This window comes from Poecilia mexicana, unplaced genomic scaffold (assembly GCF_051168715.1).
Source record: "Poecilia mexicana isolate PSO_F unplaced genomic scaffold, ASM5116871v1 scaffold_17, whole genome shotgun sequence".
NCBI lineage: Eukaryota > Metazoa > Chordata > Actinopteri > Cyprinodontiformes > Poeciliidae > Poecilia > Poecilia mexicana.
In genome coordinates, this window is record NW_028263386.1 from 22,730,185 (window position 1) to 22,750,087 (window position 19,903).

The 19,903-nt window shown below is 41.8% G+C and overlaps 1 protein-coding gene across 5 annotated transcripts in view; it reads right to left on the minus strand.

The window, feature by feature from the left end:
- The window catches only part of rnf220a (ring finger protein 220a), a 279,000-nt gene that overhangs the window by 30,798 nt on the left and 228,299 nt on the right, over positions 1–19,903 (minus strand). For all 5 annotated transcript variants that reach the window (XM_088014369.1, XM_088014371.1, XM_088014370.1 and 2 more), the window contains 4 exons: positions 18,387–18,516; positions 9,581–9,629; positions 3,961–4,056; positions 1,225–1,267 (listed from right to left, as the gene is read on the minus strand). In XM_088014369.1, coding sequence (XP_087870495.1) covers positions 1,225–1,267; positions 3,961–4,056; positions 9,581–9,629; positions 18,387–18,516 — 318 coding nt within the window. The remainder of the gene's footprint in view (positions 1–1,224; positions 1,268–3,960; positions 4,057–9,580; positions 9,630–18,386; positions 18,517–19,903) is intronic.

Below are 19,903 nucleotides of genomic sequence, written 5' to 3' on the forward strand. Positions count from 1 at the left end.
CCCCACATGGAGAGAACTTCTCAAAATGCCAGATTTAAAAAGCGCCTTGTAAAACAACAGTGATTAACAAACACAAAGTAGGACTTAATGTGAAGTTCAATATTTACAAAAAGAAAAAGGAATACATGGTTTTCAGTCGTTTTCTTACACAAAAATCTGGAAGAGTGTGATGAACATTTATATTCACCGTCACTGATTTGTCTGTTTACAGTGCTTTCTACCAGCTTTTAGCATGTTGCCCGTTCATGGCTTCAAAAAAGCTCCAGCTCAAATCAGCCTGGATGGAGACCATCTGTGAACATCACACGTCAACGTTTTTGCACCACTGATTTCCATCCGGGTTGAGGTATGGACAATGAGTAGGCCATTCAGAACAACACAAGCAGATGTCATTTAAAGCATCACATTGTAGCTCAGGCTGTATGCACTTATTTGCGGTATCCCCCTGAGCGCTCGTGACAAGTTGTTGATGCTATTATTTATTGCTTTTTTTCAACAAAGGCCAGATTGTGTGGAATGTTCAAAGCTTTAGGTGTTATTTTATGACCCATCACTACTTTAAATGTTTCTATCTTCCACTTTCTGCTGTCTTTCTGGGTCTTAATGTTCGTTCATTAAAGTTCTCTAAAAGGTTTTCAAAAACAGATGTATTTTATAAAGATTAAATCACACAAAGCCAGACTTTGTGAAGAAATTAGAAGAAAATAAGTTGCACTGGATATTATTTAGTTACATCAGAGTAAAGGATTATGCAGGCCACACTTTTCAGATTTTTGTGTATTTAAAAAAATCTATTTATTTCTGTTTAATAATTATATGCTACTTGTACACTGGTTTATCTCATACAATTCCACCTCAAGGCACTTTGCAAAAAGTATTTACTTTCTTGAAGACTCACACTGAAGTTAGGTTGTGGTTTCCATGGAAACCCCTACAGTGAAAGTGCACGTTTTTTCCCCCAAATAGATACTTGTTGAATATAAATAGAGCAAAAATGAATATTATGATGTATTTTCTTTTTCCATCAAGTCCATCATTCGTATATAGGTCTGCTAAACAGGTCATTTATTCTCATTTCTATTCAACATGTACTATTTAGCTTACATATTAACTCTTGCCGCTTTACAAGTAAATTCAAAGTTTAGAGTAACACGTTAAAATTAATAAATATATGCTACTGGCACATTAAATGGCAAAATTAGCTGAACCGATATGTGTACATACCATTCAATCTCGTTTGCCTGTTTGCCCGAACTCGTAAAAATGTCTGCAAGCAAAAGAAGAAAGGAGAGAGAGGAAATACTCATTAGATGTTAATTAGACAGTGGGCACTGTTCACAAGAGCAAATCTCGCTGTGCTGAATGGGATTACTTTGGATACTTTCTGGTGGGGGGTGCGCTTATCAACACAGACTGTAGACAGTTCCACCTACTTCTCTCTTGTTTTCCACCTCCTCCATGACTCTCTGCTCCCTGTCGACAGCGGGCCTAAAACTCTCTGCTGCACAGAGTTCAGGGCTGCCGCCAGATTTTCTACATCTCAACAAACTAAACGCTGTGACTACAAATCCACACGGATGGAAAAGGATTGAAAGTGGCGCCCGAATCGGCATAAAGCTCTCATTTCGGACGCCATGTTGGCTTGTTGTGATCACGTGACCGTTGAGGAAACGGAAGTCTGTAAGACGTTGGTTGTTATTTCGCCTATTGGGCACTAGGGGGAAGCAGCGGGTTTCATACTGAACCTCCTGGAGACAATTCTGATGATTTACATGGAGTTTATTGTCAATTAATAGGTGGGTTTGGCTTATACTACTTTTAACGCTGTTGATTTGATTTGTTTACTTAATTAAAAATGTCTCACAATAATAAAATATTAATCTTGATTATTTTCTAGAACTTTTGTCTTATTTTGTCACTATTTTTATTTCAAATGACCACTCTCAAATTTACATTCAACTATTAAATTTTGTAATTTTTTGAAATACAAGAGTTTAATAGTTGCTAAATGTAAATAAAGTATTAAAAGTACAAAGCCAGGTTACAGAAAGATTGGCCAAATCTTATTTTTTTCATGCTACAATCACAAATTGGATGAATTTCCACAAATTTTACCACTATAAAGTAGCAAGAAGAGGGTATATTGTTTTATTTTATTTTATTGCTATTTTCCTTTGGCAAAAATATAAAAAGATACAAGCTATGAAACTAATTCCCCCTCCCCTTTTATAGCTAAAACTTTGTAATATCAGACAATGAATCAATTTTCAAGTCTTCCCAATTTGATTTGGGTCTAGACTTTGATTAGGTCATACAGTTTTCATTCAGCAAGGGACTTATTCTTGGTAATCTTCAACACACACCAGATTTCTGGAGCGCATGACCACTAGCTTTCTTGTCAAGAGATACTCCCATCTGAGCTATGGATCTCGGCAGTTCCTCCAGAGTTTTTTCTTTTTAATGGACATTATGTAATATGGTGTTTAACCATTATAGTATCTAAGTCAGTCAAGTACACTGTAGTCTTTTGCAAAAACTGGTAGCAGAAACTGTAAAGGTTTACGAAGAGTGTAGTTGAGTAAATGTATCGTTCGTCACTGGGAGATAAATTAGTAATATTTTGTTTTTTCTTTTGTCCTCATATCTGGAACATTTTGGGGTCTGAGCTAGTTAAAGCTGCCCGAGGTGAATTACCCGTGTCATTAAAAATAATGGCCTCGGCAATAAATGTACAGTATTATGAAATTAATTGAGGTCAGACTCATTTGGCCTATCCACCTTTGTCTTTTGCAAAACGTGTCCCTCAGATCTGCTGGGATTCAACCTGGAGGGCCAAACACAGTGACTATACGCTGACTAAAGCATTTCCTCTTACAGTTATGGATACCCGCTCTTTGGTGCTGCAACGGTGCTCTTATTGTCAGCCCATCTGCCATTGGTGGAAACCATTGAGCAGCCGGGCCTTCACCTTCCCCCTCGTCGATCCCTTTCCTCCCTCTTCATTCTCTGAGTTATTGGCCCGCTGGCCGTGCATCACCACCACCACCGCTGCCTTATCATTATGATACACTCAGTGAACGGCTGAGGATAGGTCAGGTTTCCAGGAGACGCGAGAAAGCCCGCGAGCCCTGACTGAAAAGGAGGAGGTGGTAAAGTCTTCCATTATGCTTCATTTCAAGGTGTTAAAATAAGTCCCCATCGACTTAATCATTTGTATAATATAAGGTGATTTCAGCAGTTTCACCAAATGAGAAAATCTCCTTTATTGCTTTAAGGTCTTTATGAGCTGTGTCATCCCAAACGTATGGATGTAACGTCGGCATGGACTTAATAGTTCTTATTTTATGGTGTGAAGGGGGAAACTCACTTAACCTGGAGATACATCACGGCCAGAAGAATTAGCCGAACAAATGTTGATGAATAGAACAGATAAAAGCAGTCAGGGTGACATCTGAGATTAAAGAAGATTGGTCTGTTATTCAGCTTAACTGCTGAGAAGGCATCAGAAAGCAAAATTTACCATAATACTCTACCGCTAACGCGTCATTATTACTTCAATGCCTTATATCATCACATAAACTTTGTTAGACGGTTAAAACAGCCTTAATGTACCTTTCAATTTCAACTTCAACATGTTTGATTTTTTTTTTTACTTTAATGTCAAGTTTGAGTTCATGTTTTTGAATATTGAATATGAACTCCAAGCCCATAAAGGAGAGATTTTCTTTTTCTTTTTTTTAAATGTACAGATAAACATTTCTATAAATCAGCCTAAACTGGAGGGTTAGTAAGAAAACCGAATGAATCATGCTTGAACTACTAGACTACAAGAAATTAAATTCCTTTAGTAAACCACATTTCTGATGTTTTTTTTATTGAAAGAGACGACCTTCCTGCCAACAAAAAAGCATAACTTCAACCATGACTGCCTGGAGCGGTGTGTGTATGTGCTTTTGTGACCTGATATCTGTCGGAGTGGTGGGCATCTTCAGATGACAGGGGTGACACCACCGGAGACTCTCCCTCTCTCTTGATGTGCACTGACAAAAGCATCGACTGGAGAGGCAAACAGAGAAGGGAGAAGGAAAAAAAAAAAGTCATCTTCTACGCAAATGATCTTGTCATGTTGTCACTATATATAGAAATGGTTATTCTATAACATATTTCAGTCTGAAAGCTACAGCAGGATAATAAGGAGCAAAAAAGTACGGAGATTTGCTGAGGAAAAGATATCGAAGCTTGTGCATGTTTCCCCTAAACAGTTTAACTTGAGAAAACACGGAAAAAATTTGAAAAGGTTAGCGTAGCGTTAGACATTTCCCCAACCATTTGGACTGCAAATGTATTTATGAATAAAAACTTGAATTTCGTGCAAAACACGTGACATTCTGATATAGTTTGGTGGCAGTAGAAGAGCAGGTAGTTTAAGTTTGAAAACTTTAATAGCAAATATCTGTTTGCATTGCACAGACGGCACAAAAAAATACCGTCTGCTAAGAGCCGGTGGTGAAAACGAGAACCTATACAGCTGCTGGACTTACAAAGAAAATTGGTTCTAAAAGATGCTTATACAGAGTTAGATGACCTCAAATAAATTAACTTTACAATGAAGAAACATCCATATTGTATAACTGTCGGTTATGGAGCAGTGAGGAAAAAAAAACTGCCTTTCTGCCTTTGAGCAGCAGTTTGCCTCGCTACTGTGGCGGTCAATTAAGCTGAGAGTTTAAGTTAGGGGAAAATAAATTAGTGTCCAACTAACTGTACAATTTAAATAGATCTTAAAGTGTTTATTGATGTGTAAAAGGCAACCTTGCCGTAATAAAAAAAACAGAAAAAGAATAGGGAAGCAGATCATCATCTTTACTTCAAAAGCTAAACTTCAGAGAAGAGAAATTATGTAAAGCATCAGATGACGTGTTAGGACTGATGAGTAAGCAACCGTGCAAAACCCAAGCAACTTACTACAAAACACTGCAGCTGAGTGTAAAATGTGAGGATTTTCCTTAGATGTAGTGCAAAATTTTAACATTTATTTATGTCCCTCGAAGGTCTACAACGCAGCAAACACCCGGACTCATTACCCTTGGAGAACCCTGGCAGTTATTGCCTCAGCCGCTAAGGGCGACGCGTCACCGATGATGACTGTAACCTGCCTGACTTTGTCTATAAAACCCCTTCCTCTGATTAGACTTAATGTTTATGGGACGTTAAGAGGAGTTAGGGAAGAAAGAGCGATTGGAAAGTGAGGAAGCCCTCGGAGGGAACGGGAGGAAGTCGAGGAGAGGGCTGGCGGGAGAGAGGGTAAACATCTGACATTACAGGACAGCGCCTGTCCATAAATCTGTCCCGCCACACTTTGTGCTGCCGCTCTGGCACACGCGCACGCTTATAAAAGAATATCCTCTTCTAACCCTCTTCCCTTGTGGCAAAGACAGTCAGGGGGACTCTCGCAAGTGACCGAGGAGCAAGGGTGGTTAGAGGAAGACGAGGGCATGAGAGAACGGGAGGGGAGAGGGAAGGTAATGTATTTGTTTTACAACTGTCGGCCCTCACTCTCTCACTTTCTCTCCCTCCGTACTTATATTTTCATTTGTGCTTATGTGGCTGCTTTCAGTTTTTTTTTCTTCTTCTCTTTTTACAAGGCAGCTGTGAAATATTTGTATTTACAGTCATCTCCTATTAATCAAGTGGAAAGGGGCAGAGCAGAGGCTTAAGTGCTCGACAGCAGTAATCTAATAATAATATGTGAGAAATGACCAACCTCCAGTGCTGCCACAGTAAATTGGACATTATGCATGGTGCTTTTCTGCCTCTCTGAGTGTGTGTGTGTCTCTGCGTGTGGAAGTACGTGTGTGTGTGTCTGATCTTTCTTCTTTTTCACAGGTTTAAAAAGGTCAGGAATCCTTTACCTGAAGGCGCCGTCGAGGAATATATTTAAGTTTTATCATTAGAATATGACATTTAGTGGTAATCTTCAAAGAGGTTATAAATGAAGGTCTTTCTTCAAATTTGGTCTTTAAAAAGCACTAATTAAATCAACATGCAAAAAGACCAGCGTAAAAAAAAAAAAAAAAAAATCCCCGCTAGAATAGCGATTATGTCTACGACTTCGGATGTCGGATATCTGAACATGGTTCTTTTTCGAATGCGTTACATTTTTCTCTACAAAACTACCTTGCGAGTACAGCTGAAGAAAAAGAAAAAGAAGAAGAATAAGGAGGACATAAGGAGGTGTTTTGGGGTTAATCCCGGGTCTGAAATGGATGGGTGGTGCACAGCAGCCGGGGGAGAACAACAACAAGCCCGTCTGCTTCAGACCGGCCCTCTTCATTCTCCACGGCCTGCCGCAGAATACTAAACGACAGCGGTAAGATGCGCAGTCACGGCTGCCGAGGAGGGCCAGCGCTCACCCCTCAACCCTCCTCCGCCTGGCTCACTCGAGTACGAGCCCACCCGCAGCACCGCCAGCGCTCCGTTTTAAGCCCGGGTCAGCACCTTCTGCACCAAGAGTTGGGAGGGGAGGGATGGGGGCACTGATTTATTCAAGATCCCCTGGTGGATTCTCGCTCGAGTCAAAGCGCGCACTGACTCGAGGTGTTCGACTTTCTGCGGTTAGAGGTTGAAGACGAACGTGGATCGGGGTGGCTTAGGTTTGGCCTTTTCAGAAAAGTCACCCTAGGTTTTTATTGTTCATGTGTTGCTCTATGAAGATGAGACTAATTAGATTAAAAACTGGAGGTAACATTTGCTCAGCTGGACTTTTTAGACTACATGTTTTTGTAGTATGGAATCAAGATGATACAAATAATCTGAAAAGTGTAGCATGCATTTCATTTGCATCCAGCCTTAGAGTCAGTACTTTGCAAAGCCACCAATTTTTAGGAGGTACAGGGTTTCCCCCAAAAATCCAACTAAGCCCAGTTATAGTGGCACTAGGCCAGCCCATCAGTTGATCCACTGTGTTTTTATTTTTAAAAATGTTAAACATTAACAGAACATTTTGGAAATAAAACATCAACAACAAAGAAAATTAAGCAGTTTTGAATAAAACTAGTCTTTCTGTAGGTTGTGTATGCCATTATCTTTTTAAAAAGATCTGTCAGCTAAAGGTTACTGATGTTTTATTATTCATCAACCTAGTATATATATATATATATAAAAAAAAAATTCCCTTCTCACCCTCCGCGGGTGGTCTCTTTCATCCTCTGAGCTCGGGTCCTCTACCAGAGGCCTGGGAGCTTGAGGGTTCTGCGCAGTATCTTGGCTGTGCCTAGAACTGCACATTTCTGGACTGAGATGTCTGATGTTATTCCTGGGATCTGTTTGAGCCACTGCTCCAGTTTGGGGGTGACTGCCCCGAGGGCCCCGATGACCACAGGCACCACTGTGGTCTTCACCTTCCAGGCCTTCTCCAGTTCCTCTCTAAGGCCCTGGTATTTCTCCAGTTTCTCGTGCTCCTTTTTCCTGATGTTGTGGTCACTTGGTATTGCTACATCCACCACAACGGCTTTCCTCTGTTCTTTATCCACCACCACAATGTCCGGTTGGTTCTCCATTACCATCTTGTCTGTCTGGATCTGGAAGTCCCACAGGATCTTAGCTCGGTCATTCTCCACCACCTTTGGGGGTGTTCCCCACTTTGACCTCGGGGCTTCCAGTCCATATTCGGCACAGATGTTCCTGTACACTATGCCCGCCACTTGGTTATGTCGTTCCATGTACGCTTTCCCTGCCAGCATCTTGCACCCTGCTGTTATGTGCTGGACTGTCTCAGAGGCCTCCTTGCACAACCTACACCTTGGGTCTTGTCTGGTGTGGTAGATCTGAGCCTCTATTGCTCTGGTGTTTAGGGCATGTTCCTGGGCGGCCAGGATGAGGGCCTCTGTGCTGTCCTTGAGTCCAGCTTTCTCCAGCCATTGGTAGGATTTCCTGATATCAGCCACTTCAGTTATTTGTCGGTGGTACATCCCATGTAGGGGCTTGTCTTCCCATGATGGTTCCTCCGGCACCTCGTCCTCTGTTCCCCATTGTCTGAGACATTCGCTGAGCACATCGTCCGTTGAGGCTTTGTCCTTGATGTATTTATGGATCTTGGATGTTTCATCCTGGACAGTGGCTCTCACACTCACTAGTCCTCTGCCTCCTTCCTTACGGCTTGTGTACAGTCTCAGGGTGCTGGATTTGGGGTGGAACCCTCCATGCATGGTTAGTAGCTTCCGAGTCTTAACATCCGTGGCCTTTATCTCTTCCATTGGCCAGCTGATTATTCCGGCAGGGTATCTGATTACTGGTAAGGCATAGCTGTTTATTGCACGGATCTTGTTCTTGCCATTGAGCTGGCTTCTCAGGACTTGCCTTATTCGTTGGAGGTATTTGGCTGTGGCTCCTTTCCTTGTGACCTCATCGAGGTTGCCATTTGCTTGTGGTATTCCCAGGTACTTGTAACTGTGTTCTATGTCTGCTATTGTTCCTTCTGGGAGTGAGACCCCTTCTGTGCGGACGACCTTCCCTCTCTTTGTAACCATCCGGCCACACTTCTCTAGTATATATATATATATATATATAATTTAAACTAAACAAATGATTATTAGCCTGGTGGGTGGGGAAGTAAAGCCTGGTGGCCCACCAGGCTTTACTTCCCCACCCACCAGGCTAATATTAGACTGGGGGAAACCCTGAGGTATGTCTTTCCCAGTTTGTACATCTGGACATTGACTTTGCAAAAGGAGCTCAAACTCAGTCAGATTCTTTGACATAAAACTTTCAATTGTAACCCAACTGCATGCTTCGTGTTGGACGGAGGAACCTCAACTGGAGTTTAAGATCTTTCAAGAGGTTTTCTTTCAGGACAACCCTGCATTTAGCTCCATCCATCCTACCGTTCACTCTGACCCGTTTTCCTGTCGCTCCAGAAAAATCCTTTCCCTCAGTCTGATGCTGACACCACCATGTTTCACTGTGAGACATGGTGCATTCAAGGTGGTGCGATTTTGTCTCGTCTGACCAAATCATTTTTTTAAAGACTGGTATTTATTCTCTGAGGGTTTATTTGAGGTCTATTCGAGCTATTAGAGTAAAAGCGGACTGACCACCAATGCAAACCGGACTTTTAAGATTTTCTTATCAAAAAACGGTGTTATTTTTCTTCTACATGATTATGCACTACTTTGTGTTGATCTTTTAGATAAAATCCTATTCAGGTTTATGATTGTGCCTCAACAAAAATGTGAAAACAGCGGCAGGGTGCGAATACTTTGGCAAGAAATTGTAGTTATTGACATTATGCCGTGTCAGAATACTTCTAGAATGCTCTCTGTCTGGCAGCTCAGGAAGTGCTCCTTAAATCTCTCCTCATCTTATTAGAAAACCAGAAAATACATTTCCTTTTGGGCCGGCTGCCTGCGAACCACAGGACTCAGCTCTGGGTAAGTTTGTTGGTGGGAAACACAAGAAAAGATGTGCGCCAATCTGAGTGACAGGACAGCAATGAATCATTCCAGCAATGTTATTTCTAAACTAAGCAAATCACATCCACACAAAAGACAGACGCTGCTCTGAAATACGAGCCTGTCCTTACCTTGGGAGTTCCCGGAGTGGCTACGCCATCCTTGGACGAGGGGTTCTTACTGCAATCAGGAAACAGGACAAGAAGGAATTTAGTGAAGATTTATACGATAATGTGGTGCTGAGCCGAGTCTGGGCACGCGCTGCGTGCTTGTTCAGCTCGTTTCCCTTGATAAAACAAGCAATGTCTGTAAATTTTCAGCACATCGGAGAGCAAATTCTCCGGACTCTTGTTAATATGTTCACGTGCATTTTATCCGCCGCTCTTCCTTTTGCCTTCATCCCTTTTTTGCTTTTCGTCCGGCACTTTACAGCTGCTACGACCACCAAAAAGCGACGCGGCGTTCTCCAACGCCGCTGCGCTTTCACACAAACACGGAACATGTCAAGGAGGCGGGAAACAACAGAATTTGTCAGTGCTGCCAAACGGCGCTCACTGGCAGTCTGAAAATATGTTGAGGACCATCATTTGGCTGGGAAACAAGCGAGACAGCTTAGATTGGGAATGAAGGACGGGGGAAGTCAAAAATGTAGAAAATTGACAGTTTTGCGCATTTATTCTTCCAACAAACCAGACATGTGACATTTCTCCTTGATGCTCATTCTCAATTGATCTACTCATCCTTCTTTCTACCTTCCCTCCCCGCCCCACCGTCCCCTATCTTTCTCTCTCTCTCTCCTTCACTTTCTTTCACTCAGACACTGAGATAAATTTCTCTGAGCCTCATGAAGCGTTGCAACAGGCTTGACATTGACACGGCGAGGCAGGGGTTGTCATGTTTGCTTTGAGACCCCGTTAGCAGTCCAGACCCTCGGACACGCTCACACAGGCGCAGTCACTCACTCATACACACACACACACAGGCTAACAGACAGTGGCAGATCGAGGAAGGAACAGTGCCCAAAACTGAATTGAGCGCAACCTCTAATCTGACAGCATGCCCCGGTAGACCAGGGATTTCATTTTTCAACGGCTGAACGGGTGGATCATAAAAATAAGAGGCTTTATTTATGTGTTACTTATCTGACGGAAGAATTTGCAAACTGGCGTACAACAAGGACGGGCCAGTAAAACGTTATGCTCTGCCAAAGGAAATAGTATCTTTAATTAAAAAAAAAATATATAAAAAAAAATATATATATATATACTGCTCAAAAAAATAAAGGGAACATTTCACTTTAATTTTGTGTGTGGCTCCAAATCCAGGCCTCCATTGGTTAATAAATTTGATTTCCATTGATGATTTTTGTGTGATTTTGTTGTCAGCACATTCAACTTTGTACAGAACAAAGTATTCAATGAGAATATTTCATTCATTCAGATCTAGGATGTGTTATTTGAGTGTTCCCTTTATTTTTTTGAGCAGTGTGTATTATATATATATATATATATATATATATATATATATATATATATATATATATATAAACATTCATTTAATACCAGATATTTACATACATGCTATATAACTTATGAAACATGTTTTCCCTGCAAAAAAGCATCTAAATCTTACCAAGTCTTTTTTCAAGTTTCTAGTGTAAATGTCTTAGAAAACTTGAGACATTTTCTCAGCAGGAAATATGAGCTTGTTTTTAGTCAATAATTCCTTAATATTGATTAAAATTGATAGATTCATTGGCAGATTTTTCCCATGTAAGAAGTGAAATAATCTGCCAATGGAACAAGCATTTTTCATCAATATTAGGGAATTATTGACTTAAAACAAGCTCATATATCTGGCTGAAAAGTTGTTTGCAAGTTAGTTCCTGCTTATGTCGAGCTTTCAAGATAGTTACACTAGAAACTTAAAAAAAATACTTGGTCAGATTTTGTTTTTTGCAGTGTACTTACTCTGACATTTAAAAAAAAAAGACTATGGTGTTACATTCCTGCCAAAAACACGCTCTACCCATCCGCACGCTCTAGCCCCGAAATTGACCCCTTTTTCTGCTTACAGGGCGTATTTGTCAATTGGAGGCGTTAAATCTTCTGACTGGCCGGATTTTCAGCTGAAATCTGTTGACAAGAATCAGCTTCCACAATGGTCTCCCACATGATGAGAGTTGAAATATTCCACAGCGTCATCATAAATCCTTTCGATTATAACATGCATTGTGTGAAAATGGTAGTGAAATCATGTAAAGTTTTTCAATTCAAATATTGTTAACTTAGAAGATAAAATTTTGTCATTTCCATATGTAATTGGTAAACTTTTCAAGTCTGTATTTAAAAAAAAACAAATCTCAGCTTTAATAGCCAGGTGTATGATTTAGCAAAAGAATAGGAAGAGAAGAGGCTATGGAAACCAGAAAGGAGAACCCAAAAATCTAATTTCCATCTATTTGTCACTTCTATAATGTTTGCCATCAGTGGGCAGCAAGCAACTTTGGCTGGCCTGTATGTGGCGCTGTAACACTGCCGTGGAAATGGAACAAAAACAGAGAAGAACGGGCACATGCACATAAAAGTAGTGGGGAAGGGGGGGTATGACATCATCAGTTATGAAACAATGCATATTGGTTATCTACATGATAAACAAGGGTGGAGCTTTAAGATTTATAGAACCAAAGAACCATTTTCTGAAAATTATCATGCCAGAAGTCCCTAAATCCAACTTCTGTATATAAAACAATTCCAGTGCGGATGGCACCCCACGCTGTCACAGCTAACATGTCTGGTCTCTTTACAAGCAGCATTTGAGTTTGGAGCAGAGGTGGCTTTTGGTATGTGTACGGCTCTATGACAAGGGCGGCATGGCCTGAGGGACGGCGCAAGTGTGTTGAAGGTGGGGGAAGTTTATAGGCTACTTGCATCCAAAACATGTTTTCTGTTACTTATTTCCAATAAAATATGTTTGTACATTCTAACGCAAATTGAATTGGTATCTGATCAACGGCTTCCGATTTGGTGCAAAATTAAAGGGCTAGTTCATAGTTTTTCATCCGGGCTTCATTTGACCAGGTGCTGATACAGCAACTGTGGAAAGGCCTGAAAACTGTGAGCGAGGAGTCGGCACTCGTGCTTACAAAATCTAACCGTGTGTTACAAACAGTAGCTGAGTGTCACGTTCTGGAGCGGGTACGCGAGAGCCAGTTAAGTTCTGCTCATGCACCTGTGGGCGTGCGTCCGCATCCGAGCGTGTCTGTGCCGGCCTCTCCCGTTCGACAACAAAGAAAGCAAACACAGGGCTGACACAGCCAAGCTGCCGCGCAACGCAGCCGAATCTGCCAACCTCCCCCTCTCCCTCTACCTCGCACACGCCTCTCTCACTTCGCTCCCATCTTCTGCCTCTCTCTCATCTCTCTCCCTCGATCTCCCCTTTTATTCATTACCTGGAACCTTTGCAGAGGCGTCAACAATAACAGCCACCTCCACCTGCTTGTTGACAGTGTCAAACAGCGACGAGAGAGCGAGCGAGACGGCGAGCGGACAGCAGTTGCGTGCCTGCCGCGATGGGGTGTGTGTGGGGGGGGGGGGGGGGGGGGGAATTGCCACATTGACAGAGAGGGTGATGGAGAGATGAAAGGAGAGTGGAAAAGGGTGGTGGTGTTGGGGAGGGCGGGGGTAACGCGAGGTGAAAGAAAGATGTGGTAAGAGAGGATGAGCGGGAAACACAAAGAGGAATGATGAAAGGAGACAGAAAACGAGAGGAAGGAAAAAAAGAGGGAGTGATAGGAAAGTTGGCGCTGCCTCTTCTTACAGGTTTACACGTCTGTTCGCCGTGGTTTCTATGAATTTTTGATGGTGGTGGTGGTGGTGAGGATGTGTGTGTGTGTGTGTGTGTGGGGGGGTTAGGACGCCCTGGAAACTCCAGCTGGCTGGCACGTCAAAAAAAAAAAAAAAAAAAAGAAAGAAAGAAACACAGGAGGCAGAAACCCCGCCAAACAAGCAGCTGGAACAGATAGTTTAAAATTTGTTTTGATAATGAGGGAAGTGTGAAACTGAGGACAGGTGAGGGCATGGGGGGGGTCCCTCTCTTCCTCCTACTTCTTACAGGTCTTTGTCCTTTACAGGGACATTTTTCTTGTGCTATCTGACTATACCAACTACAAGATTATGAATAGGAAATAAAAGCAAGCGTGAAGGATCCTCTGGTGTGTTTGATGGTAAATGGACTGAACTTATAGCGCTTTTCCGATCATTTTGACCACTCAAAGTGCTTTACACTAGAGTCCCATTCACCCACACAAATTTATACACCGATACGCAGATCGGTAGACAATTTGAGGTTAAGTGCCTTGCCCAGGGGCACATCGACATGTTGCAGGAGGAAGCTGGAATCAAACCTACAACCTTCTGATCACAAAACGACTGCTCTACCCACAGACTAAAAACCTCTTACAACCAAAAACCTGCATTTTATTTTTTGTACTAATAAGACAATACCGACTCATTGACAAAGACCAGCTTCCCTGCCCCTCAAATTACCATGTGTAGCAACAGGACAGTGTGTTCAGGGTGGGGTGGGTTGGGTGTTTTTTCTTCCTTTGGCCAGAAAGTTCAGTTTTGCTCTCATCTGACCAGAGATGCTCCTGCATGTCCCATACTTGGGTTCTTATAGCTTCCTTTGAAAAGCAGCATTGTTCTTGCCACACTTGTATAAAGGCCAGATTTGGATGGTGCGCAACTATGACTAGTTACCCTGTTGACAGATACTCCATCCGGAGCTGTGGATCTCTAAGCGCAAACAGAAATTCACTCGTGTTTGTGGTTGTAATGGGAGAAAATGTATACTAAAAAAAAGGTCACGGGGATGACGCTGCATATGACCGACAGCCACCCTACGATCCACGTAAGTGATCGGGTTGTTCTTGGTGAAAACAAGAAGGTTCATGGCACAGTAAAGTCAAGACGCTGATTGCTTTTTGCCTTTTTCTTTTTTGTGTCATCTGGCAGGGAGGTAGGGGTTTTGGCTGTGTGGACGTAAATTGATTATGGAGAAGGAGAAGGGAGAGGAAGGGGGCAGCAGAGGTGGGAAAAGGAGAAGGAGGAGGAGGAGGGTGGAGTATGACAGGGTATGTAAATGACTTTGTCCCCCCACCCTCCCCGAGCCACCTGACATGTACGGGGCATGATAGATTTCCATTTGCCAAGCTCCACATCTGTGCGCGATTTCCATGTCCGCGCAGATGCTGCGGCCCATGAACAAGTGACACAGCCGCAAGGGAGGAGACAGGCAGGCAGACGGGCGGGAAGGCAGTTGTAATCAAACCCACAACCATTTACATGCAGACAGAACAGGACAGCGAGTGGAAGAAGTAGAAAACAAATAGCGACACGCTGGAGAACAGGCATTAAGAGCCAAGCAAGATGCAGCACGCGTCTCTTCGTTTCCATATCCATGGGTTTGTTTTTTTTCATTCAGCAACCGCCTGTGTGTCATTAAAGGTAGATTTACTACAAATTGGGCCAAATTCCCTCCGTCACTTTCAATTATGGCTGCCACCATGCAGAGAGCTGGAGAGAGGAAGAGGCAGAAGGTGATTTAGCATAAGGTCAGTTCTGTGATGTAACACACATACAAACCCCCTTGTTGTTTTCTATATGAAAAACAATGGATTTTTCTTATTATTTTCTTCAGCACGTGTTTAAAAATAGTCCACTGTATCTATATCGTTTAACACCTCCTCCCCCATCATCCGTTTTTTTCTTGCAGTGTGTCTTTGGGTTAATGGTGAGTAGGTAAATCAGCCAGGCGTGACGCTAGCCACCATCCCATCTCACCCAGGGATGATGTGATTTCCTTAAATAACTGTGTGTGTGTGTGTGTGTGTGTGTGTGAGGGTGCGTGTGTGTGTGTGTGAGGGTGTGTGTGTGTGTGTGTGTGTGTATGTGTGTGTGTGTGTGTGTTTCACCAGTTTGGTATCCAGAGGGAAGGACAAACTCTAACCTTCATCATTAATTGAAATACACCTGCATCCTAAAGTTTAACAAGAGAATACGTTTTCTCCCAGTTTCACTTTATCTTGATGCATCTTTTTTTCTCATCCTTACATTTTCATAAATTTTTTTGATATTTGGATTGGAACTATTCTATCACAATGGCAAGAAGTCAAGCATAGACTCTGATGAAGGCAGAGTTTTTTTTTTTTAATGTGGTAAAAGTAAAGTTAAAAGACTTTGAAACTTTTTTTACAGTTCTTGTTGTTTTGCACTCTATGCATATTAGCTTCAGAAATGCAAAAAAAGGTTAAGGGAACTGAAGAAGAGGCAGAAGGTTTTGGGGTGACACATGCAAATTCTGAAGCTTGCGGCTACTTTAACCTCCGACTTCTCCATAAAAGAAATCTATCACTGACAATGAAAACTCCTTCAAACTTAATGAATCCTAACATTTCTTTTGTACAAAGTGCCTAGGTTTTACGAGCTATTATTTTCTTCAGGTACGTTTAATTTTTAACTAGCATAAAAATGTGTCAATCAGCTGTTCAGCTGACAGAGGAGCAACAAATGTAAAACCATTGTGTTGTTAAAACGTATAAGTATCTAATAATATAGCATTCTATCCCACAACCATAAACATTTTAGTTTGACATTTTTTTATATACTGAAATCTACCTAAAACAAAGGACCCTAGCTGGCTAGCTGTTAGCCTTTCTGCTAAAGGAGATGAATTGTTACCTATGACAATGTCCAAAAAAAATTAAAACTTTATCGATGAATGGTTCAGAATTTTTAAAGTGATATAGACAATTACTTTCATATCTGAAGTACACTACTCTCTTGGCAACTTCAAAATTAGAATTGGCAGTCCTGAAAGCTAAAGCTAACAGCTAGCCAAAGAGAAAGGACAGGCCAAAAACAAAGCACGCTTCTACTTTCCTAACTCTAATCTCAACAAGGTCAAACACTAACATGTTTGAAAGGCATTTTATAAAGCTGTGAGTTGTTGCCAGATTTGCACTAGTAGTTAATTAGCACAGCAATATTTATATAGTAAATGGAGTGAAAATGGAAAATGCAGTGTGCGATTACGGTAGTATTTTTTTCAACACATATTGAGAACAGAACATGAACCAACTGCTGCGTTAAAAAGTAAGCCAATGCAAAAATATACAAAAAAAAAAGCTTCACTACAACCATGATTATATTTCTGATTTTAGTGCACGTTTTTATACGTCACAGTGTCAATGTACGCGCTCTGTTCTTACTAAGCGTTTCTAACAGGAACATCAGTGGTGACGGTCTCCCTCCAATCTCTACTTCCTGTGTATATTAACCATTCAATTGCCAATGTGAAAACGGTTTGAAGGATCATAAAATGCTATTTGCATAAACAGTTGTGGTGTCTTTCAAGCTGAAGATGTTGCAAATCCAAAAAAGCTCACTTTTTTCTCAGCTCCTCTTTTGCTGGTCAATAGCTTCGGCATCTACTAATCTGGGTTTATAGTAAAAATGAAGACATCAAGAGTTTTCTACTGCAGATAGGATATAAACTGCTTTTTAACCAGAACCTTAAAACTCACAGCTTAATTCCATCAAATACATCATCTTCAAATTCAATTTAATAAAAGAATCGATTTTATCCATGCATCACTATTTTACTCTCGTAATTTCGCAGAGTTTATGAAGATTTTTTTCTCTCAAATTTTTCTAGTTCATGCCGTTATTGTAAATACCCATGATCGCAGATAAAATAAAGCATGGTCCCTTTTAAATTAACTTTAAAATATAAGATACCACAGGTCACCATGAATTTATGGCATATATTTCTGTACCGCATTGGCTTTGAATAAAAACACAGAAACTATAACAAAAACACACAAGAAAGGAAAGAAGGTAGGACACACAAAAAAAGATAAAAAATAAATACAATAAAATAAAGCAGCACACAAGGAAGGAGACATTAAAAAAAACAGAAGAAACAGTAAAGAAATACATAAGAAATGAAAGGACATGGAGACATAGGAACATTGTCCTGTGTTCAATAGATGGTGGAGATTAAGAGCAAAAGTTCTTAGAGATGCCTGTGTTGTGCCTGGATGAAAAAGAGAAGACAAAAAAAACCTTAAAAAATGACAGGGAGTATTGGAGATGAGATGATAGATTTAAGAAACCAGAACCAGATGATGAGGGTGATTGTGGACAAAGAGAAATAAAGGGATGAGGTGGAACTCGTAGATTCATGGGGACAGCAGAAGCCCACAAGTGTAAAGGTTGGAGAAATACAGAGTGATTTCCATGCGGGGTGACGCAGTCAGTTGCCCCGTTTCTCCGGGTTAATGGGGACTATCATAAAGCTGGGCCGCCAAAGTGCACAGGAGGTCACACAAACACACACGCTGACAAGTGGGGCTGTGGCAGCAACATGTGCAGACATACAAACACGCATACATAGCCTGGCATGTGTTGAGGTTGAAATATGGATCCTAATGGCTGTGTCCCATCGTTAAAAGGGCTTGGAGTTGATTTATCTGTCATAAAACGGCTCGTGCAACTGCCACGAGGAGGAGAAAGAGGCGGCGGGGAACACGAGGTCACAGGTGTGAATCCTAATCCCAGTAGGAAACACTTAGCTTTACATTGACGGCATGCTTCTCCCTTTTTATGCAGATTTATGGCACCAAAATGCCGGAGAAATATTGCTTGGCGAACCGAGCTGAACTGAGCCAAAGCCCACGCCTTACAGGTTAAATGTCGCCAACACCAACCGTTGTCTTCAATGCTCTTTTCTGGTTTACCTTTGCGTTTTATACAGTGCGTCTCTCAAACTGTTTTAAAACCTGGGCGTGGTTTAGCATTACATGATGTCATGGTTTGGCTTGGGCAAAATAAAGAATGAATCTTTCTCCATAATTACGAGCTTGCACAGTCGTACCTGAGGCAGATTGTGGCTAGCCTCTCTATTTCGGTTTCCATGTGCTCCTGTAGCTCTCCGGGCCTCAGCAACACTTGGCAAATTGGACAAACGGGAGCCTGGCTGTCATATAGAGACATCTTCTTTTTACCTGGAGACAACAGAAAAGAGGGACAGACGACATCAGCGCAACAACAGAATCTGACTTTGAGTAAAGCGAAACCCAAAAGTCGATGGTGACTTGCAAAACTTTTCAAACTGTTTGAACTTTTTCCACGTTTTTCCATGCATCGACTCCAAAACCTTCCACAGGTACAATAAAAACTCACTTGTACTCTCAGCCCCTTTTACTCAGATTCCCCCCAAAAAACACCTAATACCATTTGACTTCAAAAGTCACCAACACAGAAAGCACCTGTGTGTGAATTAATCTAAATCTGGTTCTGTGAAAACCCAGATCTTGAGTGAACAAACGGGCATCATGAAAGTCAAGGAACACTTAAAGATAGGACAGGGAAGAAGTTGTGGTGGAGTTTAAAGTAAGGAAAGGAGCTGAAACAATACGTTTTAAAATTAATAAATAAATCTAGAGTGGAAGTCCCAGGTAGAGTTTGCCATAAGTCATGTAGAGGACAGCATAGGGAAGCTAATCTTGAGCTGATGGAGGCAAGACAATAATCCTAAACATACAAGCAGAGCTGCAATGGAATGGCTCAGATAAAAGCATTTTCATTTGTTAGACTGGTTAGTCAAAGTCCAGAACCTGATACAATAGGGATTCTAATGGACCCAACCCAGCTGACCTTGAGATACTTCCACAAAGATATACAGATTTGTTGCTACATCGTGGTGTGCATCATGAGAAAGTAAGAAAAAGTTCGAGGATTGTCAGCACTTGTGCCCAGCACTTTAAATAAAAAAAAAATCAAGTGACTGGAGAAACAATCCAGCACCTTCAGAATAACCTTTGTTGCTGAAAACACTTCCCCCCTCCACCCTTACTCTATAAAGTCCCAGACATTAAGTGAACATACATTAGATTACTCACACAGAAAGCGGACCAGAGTGCAGCACAGACTTTATTGTGTAATGTTGCTCTGAGGTCAAAGTGAGAGGGAGGTGCGTGGGGAGGGAGGGGGACTTAAAGAAGTGTCTGCCGTGGATGAGATAATGCTGTATAGAGTCTGCCAACACCACCTCACTTCATTGTCCTTGATCAGCAGGGCAGCAGGGTGGGGCCCACCTGTTTTGTGTGTCAGCATGCGTTTCATCGGTCATCCAGCGCCCTTTGTGTTTCGTAGGCGTACGGCGGCCCTTAGAGTTCACCGCCCGGTCTGCTGTCTGGGCTGCCTAAAAATAGCAGCTGTTATTGAAACTGTATCGGTGGTTCGTTTTGGGGGATGCTTCCTGATTTCCAGTGCTCAGCCAATCAAATGCTGCTTTTTTTTTAGCCCGCGAACAAAAGGGCCCCCGCCGTCTCAGCCAGGACATCCTGTTTAGACTATTTGTCACCATGGCAACATGGAGAGTCGGGTTGG